Raw genomic sequence first — 14,001 nt, 5'->3', positions numbered from 1 at the left:
TAAATAATTTAAATAAATATCATTTCCTGTAATAATGATAACAGCATATAATTACGAATTAAGTAAATTTGAAGGGATGGTATGGTAAAGCGTCATTCTGTTTAACGTGACGGCATACGACGTGGTGTTTTTTCCAAGATGCACTAATAGACGGTTCACATTCTGTATGTTTGTAAACGATGATAGCGCATTGGCCAGGATTTAACTTTCGGGTGGCCGAGTTCGAATCGCAGCGCGAAAAAAAATGATTATAATGAAAATAAAAACCTCTAACTTTTCTCAGTTATGTGCGTGTTAATTAAATACCACTTGCTTCAGCGGAGAAGAAAAACATCTGCATGCCTGAGAGTTCTACATAATGTACTCAAAGGTATGTGAAGTCCACTAATCCGCATTTGGCCAGCGTGGTGGACTACGGCCTTAGCCCCTTCTCACTGTGGGAGGAGACCCGTGCCCTGTAGTAGGCCGGTAATGGGTTGACATACATATATCCTCCTGCCCGTATCCGACCACAGCGACTCCTAGATATAATGAGCTTACCTGATGTGTTCTCGAGTGACTGGCATAACCACTCTTTGTTTTGAATGTGCGATCACATTGACAGCACGTGTGTACACCCAGTGGCGTGCATAGAGGGTATGCACAGGGTATGTAGATGATATAAAATGAAGAAAGTCTCCAGTACGAGTTATAAAAAACTTAAGGATAGGCATTGTAAGAGTTATAAGAAGCCTACCCTTAAGTTTTTATAACGCGTACTGGAGACTTTCTTCATTTTATATCATCTGCATACCCTGTGCATACCCTCTATGCACGCCACTGGGTGTACACACGTGCTGAAAAATCCAAAAAATCTATTATCATAAAAATTTATCCAGCCGTTCTTGAGTTATAAATGGTGTAATTAACACAACTTTTTTTTTACATATATAGATATATGGCCGATGGTCTGTCCTTTATCTTGTCCTAGGATCTTGCTCGGCGCGCCTTTTAACTACAGACTCCGATACTTTTTTATTTACGGAGTGTCTCCATCGCGGCCGATCTTCTGCCTCAAATTCCCATTGATATATTGAATGGGTTAATATGATGAACCTGTATGTGGGCTTCGTGAAGGATTTAAGCTTTTATCCCTATCCTATAAGAGGTATAAGTAGAACATCAGCTGATGATGATGACGATGGTTTTAATAAACTATATGCAATTCTGACCGGGTATTTTAAATTCAAAATTCATTTAGTTCAAGTAGGCCTAGTGTATAAGCAATTTTGAAACGTCAAGTCAGTCTGTAGTGACTCTACCACTGGTTCGGAAGGCAGAGCATAACCACAATATAACCTAAAAGGAACACACACAGTTGTCGCAGTCTACAAAAGCTGTCACGTACGGTCTCCAATGTTCCCAAATGTAAAGCGATTGTTGTGTTATGTGATCGGAATCAGCTATTGGCGCATTGACGGACATTAATGGGTCATTTTTGTCCCATTTTCGTACTCATTTGGAATTTATTATTAGCCTTAGATGCTTATCGTACCACCATTCCGTATTAAACACACATGTATTGACGATCTAATATTTTCTTGGTAGTTCATCAACATTCAACTTGGCTTAAACCATATCTAATGACGCATCACACTGTCCATATGTATGTTATGCCAATAAATAAAGCTGAAGAATTTGTTTGTATGTTTGCTTGAACGCGTTAATCTCGGGAACTGCTAATCCGCTCTGTAAAATTATTTCAGTCGGGCAGCTCATTTATCGAGGAACCCAATATGAGAATAGCACCAAAATCGAGGGGTTCTATACTTTTGAGCAAAAAATATGTAAATTTAAAATTTAATAACCCCCCTTTTCCGATATACTGTACGTTATTCTACTAGTCAAGGCCTTTTATTTGATACCCATATTGAGACAGTTGTGAAATAATATTGTGATTTTCATCGAACATAGCTAAGAATACTCTTAATTAATTCTCCTTTTAATACTCTTAATTAATTCTCCTTTTAAGCTAAAAAAAACCATTATCAAAATTGGTTCATTCGTTCGGGAATTACTCAGCCATAGATTATTTTTAACACACACAGCCACGCCAAACTTATTACACCCCATTGTCCCGTCAGGAAGATAATCAGTTATTGGCGCTTGGTGGGACACTCGTTTACACTTAACAGGTCGCTTTACAAATCGCTGAAGTAACAAACATTGGTTGGTGAAATCGGCCCTATATCTTCGAAACTATGTTTTTGTATTAAATTATTTCGGGGTATTTCTGATTGCCTCGAGATTATTTTTAATTATCGTAATATAGTCATCAAGATATATTTAAAACTATTTTATTTACTTTATAAAATGTATTTCTTTGAAGGTTTTGAGATAAAATCTTTTAGTCCATATCGGACGTTATTCTTGAGTTTAAAAAATGTATGATGCAGTTCAATACTTCAAACTTAGTAATACCTTGGAAATAACTTTTTAATGCACGGTTAGTAATAATTCTTTTTGACACGTCACCCGTAAAAGTATATCCTCAAAAGTGCTATTCAAAACCTCTCATAAACCAGCGTCAATAAAACTGCGATTAGTCGCAATACGGTGAGTCCACAGTAATATCGCAGAGGCCGCATTCAGAGGGGATCAAGCCAAATATTAAACTCGCCGGGAAGAAATATATTGCGCCGTTAAGTCAGTATCTACATAGACGGTTTATTACCATCATCCATACTAATATTATTAATGCGTAAGTTTGTCTTTTTATTTATAGAATTATTACACCTAGCCATTTGCCATCTTAGCCTCAGTAAATCGTGTTGTCACGTGCGTCAGTAGTTACATAAATGCCCCCTGGTTGCATCCTAAAGTAATTGAACTTGCTATTTTATTGGCCCAAACAGTTTATACAAATTTTGATATATAAAATTGATATAAAGAAAATAGCATAGACACCAGTTAAGTGGCTGCTATTAAACTTAATCAAAAGAATACACAAAAGTTAAAGCAAACGCATTAATCTTAACCAAGAGTTTGAAAAAAATATACGTACCCTTACTTGTAACATGTAGTATCAATGTGGATGCACTGTGCACAGTGACATATAAACGTAGAAACAATAATTCAGAGTTTAGAATTGAGTTGAATTAAGAAGAAGAAAAAGATTAAATAAATCTAAATCCAAGAAATTATAATTATAGTTTTGAGTGGCCCTATATTAAAAGCTATTAAGAATGTATTTCGAGATTTAATTGAATAGAATATCTTTATTTGTTTTACACATTATATAAAACAAAAAGGGCACCTGAACTTAATGCATTGCAAAATACAGCTAACTTTATAATATAGTCAAATAAGAACAATGTCAAAACAACAAAATAACATGAGGTAAAAATAATCATTAAAGCTAATATTTTATTAATCTGGGTCGTTATTATAATCACTTCAATCGATTGACAGCCACGGCTGGACATAGGTATTTTAAAGGTAGTTCCAAAAGCCACGGCCCTTATTTCTAGCGGCTCCCATCGACTCGTCTGATATTGTCCGTCCATATATGCAGAGATTTGCGTTTAGGCTCTACATACTCCATACAAACATACCTACTCCTTTTTATGTTGTTGATAGTTTTTTGGTATTTTAGTTTTTTTGGCCTCGATGCAAGCAGGAGCCATGAAAGATCTGTTCTATTGATAAGGAACTTTAATTATATAACAATGAATGCATTACAATAAATAACTAAAGTAGGTAGCATTTAACATTAGTTAATTTAGTAATATTTTTAAGTTATGCTATGAAAAATAACCATGTTTCTTCTCGAATTGTTATATTTTGATTGTTTAAAAAATTTTACTCTTGAATAAGATCACACTTCTGATGATAGAAAGTTCACAATTATTTGTATATTATAAACCCAACTTATCAATATCCTCTAACAGTCCACTTCTGGACGAAAGACCCAATGGGATAGTTTGCATATAATCACCACCCTGGGCAGAAAGGTTGCGGATCGCCATGGTAGTAGTAGCAAAGAAAATGCTGCTGCAAAGTTCTCCGTTATATTACCTTAATCAACACACGTGGAAGAAGAGGCGTGGTGACTATTGTAGTCTGATATGCCATTACAAAACGGCCCCAATAAAACCACTAATAATAAAATCCTTAAAATTAAACAAACAAGTATAACGCTAAAATACCCATTATATACTTCAGACCTTTAAGCTTCTTTTCAAAAGCCTTTTCAGGATCAATTTCACACTCGAACGGATACAATGATCTCTGAGAGAACGTCGGGAATAATTTAATCTCTTTGTCTCTTATTATTTTCTTAAGAGTTCTTTGTAATTTAACGGCTAGTTAATTAGTTCCAAGTTAAATTGAGTTTTGAAAGCGTAGTTCAAACATCAGTTGCTAGAAGGTATGTCGGCAGTTGTTTTGGCTTTTTTAATCCCATGAGAACCGTTTATCCAGTCAAAAGTTTTATGTAAACCTCCACGATGCAAACCTGCTTCTATAAACACAACTTTTAAAATGGGGTCGTCACTAGAATATTTGGGTAATCTGCAGAATATTTTTTTTATATAAACAAATTATTTTACTAAATATGCTTATATACTACTCATGGTCTTCTAAAGTCGCTCCTTATTTAAAACTACTTAACTTATTTTCATAGTACACACATAATAGTAATTTTCTTGTTTATTAATATCTAAAGTATAAACCGTGCTGTCTTTTTTCAATGGTTCTCAAGGAAATAGATAAGATTTTAAGACCTGATTAAATCAGAAATATAAGATCTGTAGTAGAACCTGAGTTACTGACATAGCTTAACGAGTTGCTAAGCTCAAGTGCGAAGCTGAACCTCGCAACGCTAAACGCATCGTTGGTAGACCACCGACTAGGTGCATAGACTAAATCATACGAGTCACAGGGAGCCGCAGGACCCAAGTGGCACGAGACCGTGCTAAAATAAGCTAATAATAATATGTCCAGCAGTGGATGTCCCTGGCCTCTCGTAGTTAGTATATATAACCTACTTTAACGCTGAAGGTCAGCATCGTGACCGTCATGCCGGGAGTTCTAAATGATGGTCCAGCGGTGTGTGAATTCCACCAATCCGCACTGGGACAGTGTGGTGGACTGAACCGTTCTCAATCTGAGAGTAGTCCTGCCCTGTAGTAGGCCGATAATTTGTTGACAATGATGAAAACTAGTTTAATACGTTTTGTGCGTAAAGCAGGAAATAAAAGTATTTTAATTTATGTCATTTATTATTAACAGTTCTAAAAGAAAAGTGTATTTGGTGTCGATATATATATTAGTATAAGAGTAGTATCTAAAAAGGCAAAAAATAATTTGCACCGTTATTAAACATTATAATTAAAACAATTTAAAGGATTCTTCGGTTTGCAGCTTGCGTCTTTCCACGCCCACAGATTTATCTTTTCGATTTCATCACAACTCCGCATTTCGTTTCTGGAAAGTGCACACAGAATATGTTATTGATGCAGAAAATGATAATGGAGTTGTTTGCATTAATACCTCCTTCCCTGTTCTCTGAGAACACCTTATTTCGTAGAAACAAATTCCATCCTCAGGATCTGGATGCCTGGTGTTGTTCTACTATTCGCAATACCAGATCATTTCTACCGCGCTCTTATAAATTGTGAAACAACCACCCATCTGACGTTTTCCCTCTAAACTACAATCTAGGTTATTCATGGGCCGGAAAAACCATTTCTTTAAAAGCATTAGCCACTAATGTTTTTCAGGAATCTGTTCTGTTGTCCTCTGCAAATGTTCATACTCGGAATTGATCAGTTAACACAAAGTGACCAACTTGCTCGTAAAAAAATCAATAAAAAAACCTACTCAACCTTATATTTTAACCTCTACCGAATTTTCTCTAGTCTAGTCTGATTAGCAGCACTTTGGCTGTGGCTAGGAGTGACCATCTTACAAACAAAGACGAACAGCCTAAAGATTTAGCGCTCCGGTACGTTGCTGCGTGAAAACCTATCAGGGGCTAGGCTTATAATTGTTATACCGGTAACTTAGACTGCATCATCACTAACCATCAGGTGAGATTTCAGTCAAGGACTTATAGTGTAAGAGAAAAAACATTACAGTATTTATTTACAACTATATTTATATCCGTCAGGATAAAAACAAAAACAACTTATAAGCCTTAAGACGATGTAATAAATTCCTACCAAATTATAAAAGATGACGATTATGTAAGTCAGTCTTCGTAGTTTTAATTTTTTGTATCATTTTCATTGGAACACAAAACTAGCATTTTTGACAACAGGTTTTTACGATAAAGATGGAATTTACGTTATTACTTTCAGTAAACAGTTGTTTTGAGATAATAAAACGATTCCAGGGGCACCGTTTACTTTGAATAGACGTTTTCGGTGTTGTAAACACTTGATAACACGATGCTGTCCTCATTTATTTTGGACAAATAGTAATTTGTATTTTTGTTAAACTAGCGGTTGAAAATATTTTGTGGTACTGTTGCTAATCTCTCGTAGCGAAGCTACAGGCAAAGCTAAAAAGCAGAGGAAAAAATACCAAACTTTGTGGATGTAATTTAAAAATTTCGTGAAAAATGATAATATTGAGTCTCGTTTTCATCCGTTTGGGGTATTTTTTCCGAAACTGTGACTGTATTGCGTATTTTTTACCCGAATACCAAGTTTGATGGGCAGTTTGCCGTTTGTGCTGCAGTTTGTTTGTCAGCATGGTTTTTTTACTTTTTTTATTTTTATTCCCTACCAGCGCAGATGATCGTTTGGCGGCATATCTTTGTCAATAGGGTGGTAGCCACGGCCAAACCATCCCACTAGACAAAACATATCTTATACTAATATATAAAGCTGAAGAGTTTGTTTGTTTGTTTCCTTGAATCCGATGATCTCAGTAACTACTGGTCTGATTTGAAATATTCTTTCGGTGCGAAGAAGGCGTTAGGCTATATATTATTACGGTTAGACAAATAGGAGCATAGCACCAGAAATAATCTTTCAAAAACGGAGTTTTCTTTTTGAGAGTTTTACTTAAACGGTTAAAGTTTCGATACAATCATATGAGACCAAGTTATTCCCCTTTAAAAGTTCAAAAACCAAATTCCCCGAGTACATAATGTGTATCTTTTAATGCTAACTTATATGCCGACGTATTTGCAAGGGACGCCGACAAATTTGTAGTTTTGATATAAAATAATAAAACATTACCCAGGTCCAGCCATATAGAACGCCTGTGGTTGGATGTGCGTAACTTTATCACCGACGCTGCACATCATTTGCGCTGAAGAAGATTTTCTTATCTCAAGAAGTTGCTCTGAAAATAATCGGTAGATATGTATGTAATTCTATATATTATTATTATTATTATATATCTATCCACCCTTGTACCTATATCTCATCATATCGAGACATTAACGGGCTTCTACAGGGCACGGGTCTCCTCCCAAAATGAAAAGTCGTTAAGGCCGTAGTCCACCACGCTGCCGCAGTGCGGATCGGTGGGCTGTGGAGCCTATCTTTGGGAACATTATCTAGAACTCTCAGAGATGCAGGTTTCCTCACGATGTTTTCCTTCACCATCGAAGCAAGTCACATTTATTATTACTTAAAACGCACATAACTTCGAAAAGTTAGAGTTGCGTGCTGGAATTCGAACTCGGCCCCCCGAAAGTGAAGTCAAATTCCTACCCACTGCGCTATGACTGCTTAAATCAATATCTATATCTATTTAAAGTTATTTCCTTTTTCTTCTTTAGCTACCTAGAAAAGATTGGTATTTAGTGTTAAGGACACCATCGAATTATACCGTCTATTTCACTTGCTCTATTTAATATAGTTATGATTCTGTAACCTTTTATCTGTGCTGTACCTACTATAAAAATGTATTCATAATATTGTCTGGTATTTAACAAGGTCACACAGTTTTGTTAAAGGTCACAGTTAATTACTTTAAGCCAGGAAGGTTTTGTACATACATCTTGGATACAATTTACAGCTCTAAGTTTACTTTAACTTAGTTTTAGGTGACTGAAAAGTCATGATAACAAAAAATATATCATTTGTTGAAGACTTCTTTTTGTACCGACGTACGTACATTGTTGTGGGCTCTTCTTAGACCAGGGCGCGTTTGGACCCCCCTAGCTTTAGTTTTAAGATGACGAATGAAGTTATTACCATCACCTAACATTAGTATTAACATGTTAAATGTATGAACGCTTAATAATTAACTTTTGTTTTTTTTAAGAATTTTAGCCCCATCGTTCTATAAAAAACAACAATCATAAATAAATATTTTTTTAGTTTACCTATAGTGAAAGCGTTCGGGCGGTTTGGTCGCTCGTACCAGTGCCGATCGGACACCATCGATCTGATCATCTGTTCCACTACCAGGCAGTAGAAGGTGTACGGGCAGCGACCTCCTGGAACCAGCTCCTCAAGCCACATGCCAGCCATAAGGTCTATGTCCTCTACATCCTTGTATCTCTCTTTGAGCAATGTTATTCTCTGTAGTAAGAATGAAACGTAAACTATAAATTAAAACCGAAGAAAGGCCAATCTCGTGCATAAAAAAATGTCCATTAAGTGAAGCCAAGCCAATTACAGCTGTCTTAGGTAATATTCACACAGCATTTACAGGACCGATTTTAACCGATCCGACGGTACTAGACATTCGTTCTTCAGTGTATCGTCTACTTTCTGTGTGCAGCAAACCGCACCCCGCGCACGTTCGTGTCACTGCCAAGCCAGATCAGTATTTCTGTTGTTACTGGATCCGGAATACTGTCATGTATGTGAACTGGCTCTTAGATCGCAAGTATGACGATTTTTTCTCGGAAGAGGACTGGACTTTTAAGCCATTATCATCATTGCTCGACAGGCCTCCTCACTCATTTGAGAGACGGTTCAGAGCGTAATTCCACTATGCTTGGTTTGTGGGCTTTCATCAAAAGCTAGTGATAATAACTGGTACCATTAGCTTAACTTTCCGACACACGGGTATGAAACCGTACTTTTCCTAACTCTGGGCTGGTAATTACTTAAAAATAACATAATTCGTAACAATTTTTGCCTTGACCCGGGATTCGAACCCAAGACCTCATGAACCGTACTTGAACACGCTAAGCACTAGACAAAAGAGACCAAAGTTTGAAAAACACAGAGTATCCGAAAATTATTATATTACACTTATGATAAACTCGTAGCATCCCTCCAACATCATCTAAAATGCGTTGCAAACGCGTATGCAATGTGTAAATGAAAACCGAAATAATACTTTACAGGCTTTAGAGGTACATAATGTTCTGTCTCTGAGGCTTGTCTGTGAAACAGAAAACTGAAAGAAATACATCCCTATAATCACATGCAAAATTAAAATCAAGTGACTCTTGTCACTTTATAAGAAACGTGTCACGTAGCGTAGGTACGATAGTCGTGTCGGTCTTTTATCTTCAATAGGGTTCTCATAAGCATACACTTAGAATGATTTGAATTCGTTTGTATTGAAAAACTAGCTAACACGCGCAACTTCGTCTGCAACAACTTTAACACAAATATTAGTAGGGCAGTACGCATGCATTCGTTGTCCATATATATGCCTTGCGACTTTCTGTTATCAGTGAAGAGTTATGCCCTTTATCTCCTAGAATATTTATCAGATCTTCCTTAAAATTAGAGAATACATGCTTGATAGTATACACTTTCAAATAAAAAAAGAATTATTAAAATCTGTTCAAATTTAACGGAGCTATGAAGTAAAATTGATAAAAAGTTCCATCCCATTTCCCAGAGGAAACTTATTGTTTATCGGGATAAATAGTAGCCTATATGTTGACCCAAAATATCAACTACCACTATACCAAGTTTTATTTGAATCCGTTCAGTAGTTTTCACGTGATGCCCAGACAGACAGATAGACCGACAAACAGACAGACAGACAAAAATTAAATAAAAATCTGTTTTGGATTCAGCATCGATTATAAAGCATCACCCTGTCAAAATTTTCAAAATTTATTAAATGTACAGAAATCTTCCAGTTACAGTTTTACTATAAGTATAGATAAATATGCTTCTTTTGATTTAATATTTTTACAGGGTGACTCCTTATGAAATATACTTATACCCTTTCAACATTATTTCGTAATTCGGTTACACATTGTATAGGCTATAAGGTCCCTTACTACTGAACCCGATAAGGGTCCATCTTCGCCCCGCACTTTCCCACCCTTACCGCACTGTTGCTCTCTCTATTTGTAATAGATATTATTATTGTACGATACATGGAGCCGCTATATGTAATCTATATATATAAAAATGTTATGTTGGTTTGTGTACGCTTCAAAAACTCAAAAAGTTCTGCACCGATTGAGCTGAAATTTTAACATATATAATCCGCATCAAGGATTGTTTTTGTCTATTTTTTGCATCAGTGACATATCCGCGACCGCGAAACTACAGTTTTTTTACGATCAGTGGTGTACCAGTGATCGCTCCATCTGCCGAAAGCGAGACTGACAACCGCAAAGTATTGCAAAATTAAACTTATAATGTAATGTATTATTTGTTTTCTTTCTCATTTCTTAACCATTGCATAAAAATGTGCCACAGCGAAGCGTGGCAGGGTAAAACTAGTTATAAATGAAATTAAAATAAAGAACTAAATTATTCTTACTACAACGATAATCAAATAAAAAATTTATATATAAGTATTTAATTGGGTACGTAATTATATTATTAAGACGAAAAATAACAATTAAATACTATACCAAACAAGCATTTAGTTACCTACTACATTATTAATTTAAGAATATTATGGAAACAGAAGATTAACGGAAAACAGGTTTTACATAATCTAAAAACTTGAGTGAACGCATATTTAAGTCAGTTTAAATTTGTTTTTATATATTCACATGTTAGCGTTTTACTTGATTTTGCCTGAATAAGTTATATTGCGGTCTAAGATATATTTGTATTAACCTAGCTAGTATGAATTTCTTAAGCGGTTAGGTTTTGCAAACAGATTTTTTGCACACAGAGAGTGTGTTTTTTATATATCAGAGACTCGACCTTCACCATTTTACTATCGCACTTTTAAATAAAAGTGAGTGTATTAAATATACTACGTCAATACACACATCGTCATCTAGCCCCAGAGTAAGCGTAGCTTGTGTTATGGGTACTAAGATGACTGATGAATATTTTTATGAATACATAAATACTTATAATAAACAGATAAACACCCAGACACTGAAAAACATTCATGTTCATCACACGAACAATCCATGGGAATCGAACCCAATGGCCTTGGAATCAGAAAGCAGTTTCTGATACGACCGACTGGTCGTATTGGTGATCTTCTAGGCAAACGTGTCCAATCTTGGCCATATCCAAAGAAAAAGCCTAACAGCGATTTGGACTCCCAAGCGCTTCTGCGCATCTGCTTTGCCCGTCAATTATAACAATAAAAAAACGGTGCAAATAGAAATATGTTTTGTATTGTGTTTTTTTGATTGCGTTGTGAAAGTTGGAATATAAAACACATTCTGTGAATATTTCAACGTTCTTACTATAACGGTTCATGAGATACAATCCGTGTTTAGACATATAGACAGAGGAGGTTTTAAAAGTTGTGTTGACAGCCACAGAGACTGATGACTTAATGTGCTTAGCGTGGAGAGTGAAGTGGAGAGAAGACAAGAGAAAAAAGATGAGAGTTGACAACGCCAATTTCAAAACTTCAGGCAGGTACCGAATTTTCCTTACAGAAAAAGAAAAACTTTAATAATAATAATAAAGCCACAGTTTCAGACACAAAAACAGAAAACAGAAAATATTCAGACACAGTTTTTTAGTTTTTTTACAGTTTACACTAATATTAATGACTCTGGTGAGTCTAAAGACACCGACAACTTAGTCTGTTTGCCCAACGTTGGCAAAGCCCTCCTTAAAAGAGTGGAAAAGAATGCTTTTCCACTCTTTTCTGTTTGAAGATTTTCTAGTCTATGTTTTCCCAGCTACTGCTTTCAATTCGTCTTCCCACCTTCGAAACTGTCAACCTCTATTCCTTTTTCTATTTCTTGGGTACTAAATAAAATATTTTTGTTCGATTTCTCGATTTCTCTTATTATATGCCCCGTCCATTTCCACTCAAATTTTTTTATTCTAATTGTACAGAAAAATTTAATAAGTACTATACAATTTTTACGACCTCACTCAGGAATCGAACCTAGGACCAATCGGGTCGTAGATGCTGACCATTTTTCAAAAAGGCAGTTAGTATAATATACACACAGATAGTAATCACGGGACAGATGAGAACAAAAATTTACATACCTCGGGGTCAATGACATCCATCAGATCGCCAAAGTTACGATGCGACTTTCCTGAACAGTATTTCCTGTATTTGACGTACGGCGGGAAGCCAAAGTATCGGTTTTTGGTCAAATCACTGGAAAACACATCTGAGGCCAACTGGTGCGGACCTAGAACGGTTTCTGCTATCTAAAACGTAAAAAGGTCCTATAATTACATGCCTTGTTTATAAAAAAAACTTAGTCAGTAATATTCGAATATTTAAATTCTAGATATGGAGACATCCGACGTAAATATATATATATATATATATATTTAATTTGGTAACTGCTTCTTGTGTACGACCTAACCCTAAAGTCTAACTGTTTTTTTTTCCCTTTGTTGGGTTGCCTCTAATAAGGCCGCCCATTGTACCTGTGTTTTAATAAGTGTTGTTTTTGTTTATTATTTCATTTCTTTTAGGTGTACAATAAAATGTATTTTCATTTCTTTTTTCATTTCAAAGTGATAGTTAAGTAAGTAAATAAACATTTGAAAGTGTGTTGAATAATCATCACACAAAGATAAGGGTTTAGGCCGTAGACCACCACTCTGGCCCGGTGCGGATTGGAGGACTCAATACGCCTTTGAGAACATTATGTAGAACTCTTAGGCATGTGGATGTCCTGCCGATGTTTTACTTTACCGTTGAAGCAAGTGATATTTTAATAGCTTAAAACGCATATAACTTAGAAAAACTAAGAGAAGCGTGCTGGGACTCAAAGTCAAAGTCAAAGTCAAAACAACTGCAAACCGATATTTCTGGATTAACTCACAGCTCTTGTTACAAACTTAATTCGCCGTACAGTTTCCTACTTAAAGAATCTTTAAAGAAAAAGATAGTTACATCTGGGTCGACAGTATAGTCGAATTTGGCACTGGGCTGCCGAAAAGCTCCGTGCGTGATGTATTCTATGTTCTCATCCAGATACCCAGTCCGTAGGGTAAGATTCACCACTTTTGTCTCCTTTAGGAAGGTACCGTTTGTATTGTACATTCTGAAAAATTCCACCTTTTAAAGTTACGCAGTCTTAGGTAAAAACTTGTTTTAAATAACGCGCTTATTATTATTATACGTGGAGACTCCTCGGATAATTAAATACCATCCTTATCTATCATATAAATGGGGTTTTAGTTAGTATAAACTAAAAACTAAATAAAAAAACTCAAACAAACAATCCAAGAAACGCTTCTAACTTTATTTTAATTATATAAGGAAGTCAAGATTCAAGCCGGCGTTACTTAAATTTGCCCTTTTCAAAAATATCCGCCTATTTAAAAATAATATACATTTGTCCGTGATATACAATTATAATTATTTAATAAGTGATACAAATAAATAGACATTTTACTTCGACGTTTTCGAAGGCAGGCCTCTTGCGAAGAAATATTAACTTCAAAGGAGTGCAACTCTACAAAAAAATACTCAAAAGTGAAAAATGCTAAGTCATTCCAAATATTTAAACGCAAATCTAAAAATAACCCAATCTTTCAAGAATCACAGTTATACCGTTTACTGTTACACTGTGGCAACGACTGCACATTTCGCAACCTACGGATATTGAATATCCGGAGGGTAGATTTTTAATTATTTATATATATATCTATGTAACTCTGATAACATTGCTAACCA

General features: G+C 35.5%; 1 protein-coding gene across 1 annotated transcript in view; it reads right to left on the bottom strand.

Annotated features, from left to right (window-relative positions):
• LOC120625964 (peroxidase-like) overlaps nt 1-14,001 on the bottom strand; it is a 54,285-nt gene that overhangs the window by 26,442 nt on the left and 13,842 nt on the right. Inside the window, exons 8-12 of the mRNA XM_039893243.1 lie at nt 13,216-13,366; nt 12,351-12,518; nt 8,327-8,525; nt 7,230-7,335; nt 5,364-5,466 (exon numbers count right to left, since the gene is read on the bottom strand). Coding sequence (XP_039749177.1) covers nt 5,364-5,466; nt 7,230-7,335; nt 8,327-8,525; nt 12,351-12,518; nt 13,216-13,366 — 727 coding nt within the window. The remainder of the gene's footprint in view (nt 1-5,363; nt 5,467-7,229; nt 7,336-8,326; nt 8,526-12,350; nt 12,519-13,215; nt 13,367-14,001) is intronic.

The sequence above is a fragment of the Pararge aegeria genome, chromosome 8 (genome assembly GCF_905163445.1).
Source record: "Pararge aegeria chromosome 8, ilParAegt1.1, whole genome shotgun sequence".
NCBI lineage: Eukaryota > Metazoa > Arthropoda > Insecta > Lepidoptera > Nymphalidae > Pararge > Pararge aegeria.
Note: the sequence above shows the minus strand (reverse complement) of the source record. Positions and strands in the feature narration are given on the sequence as shown.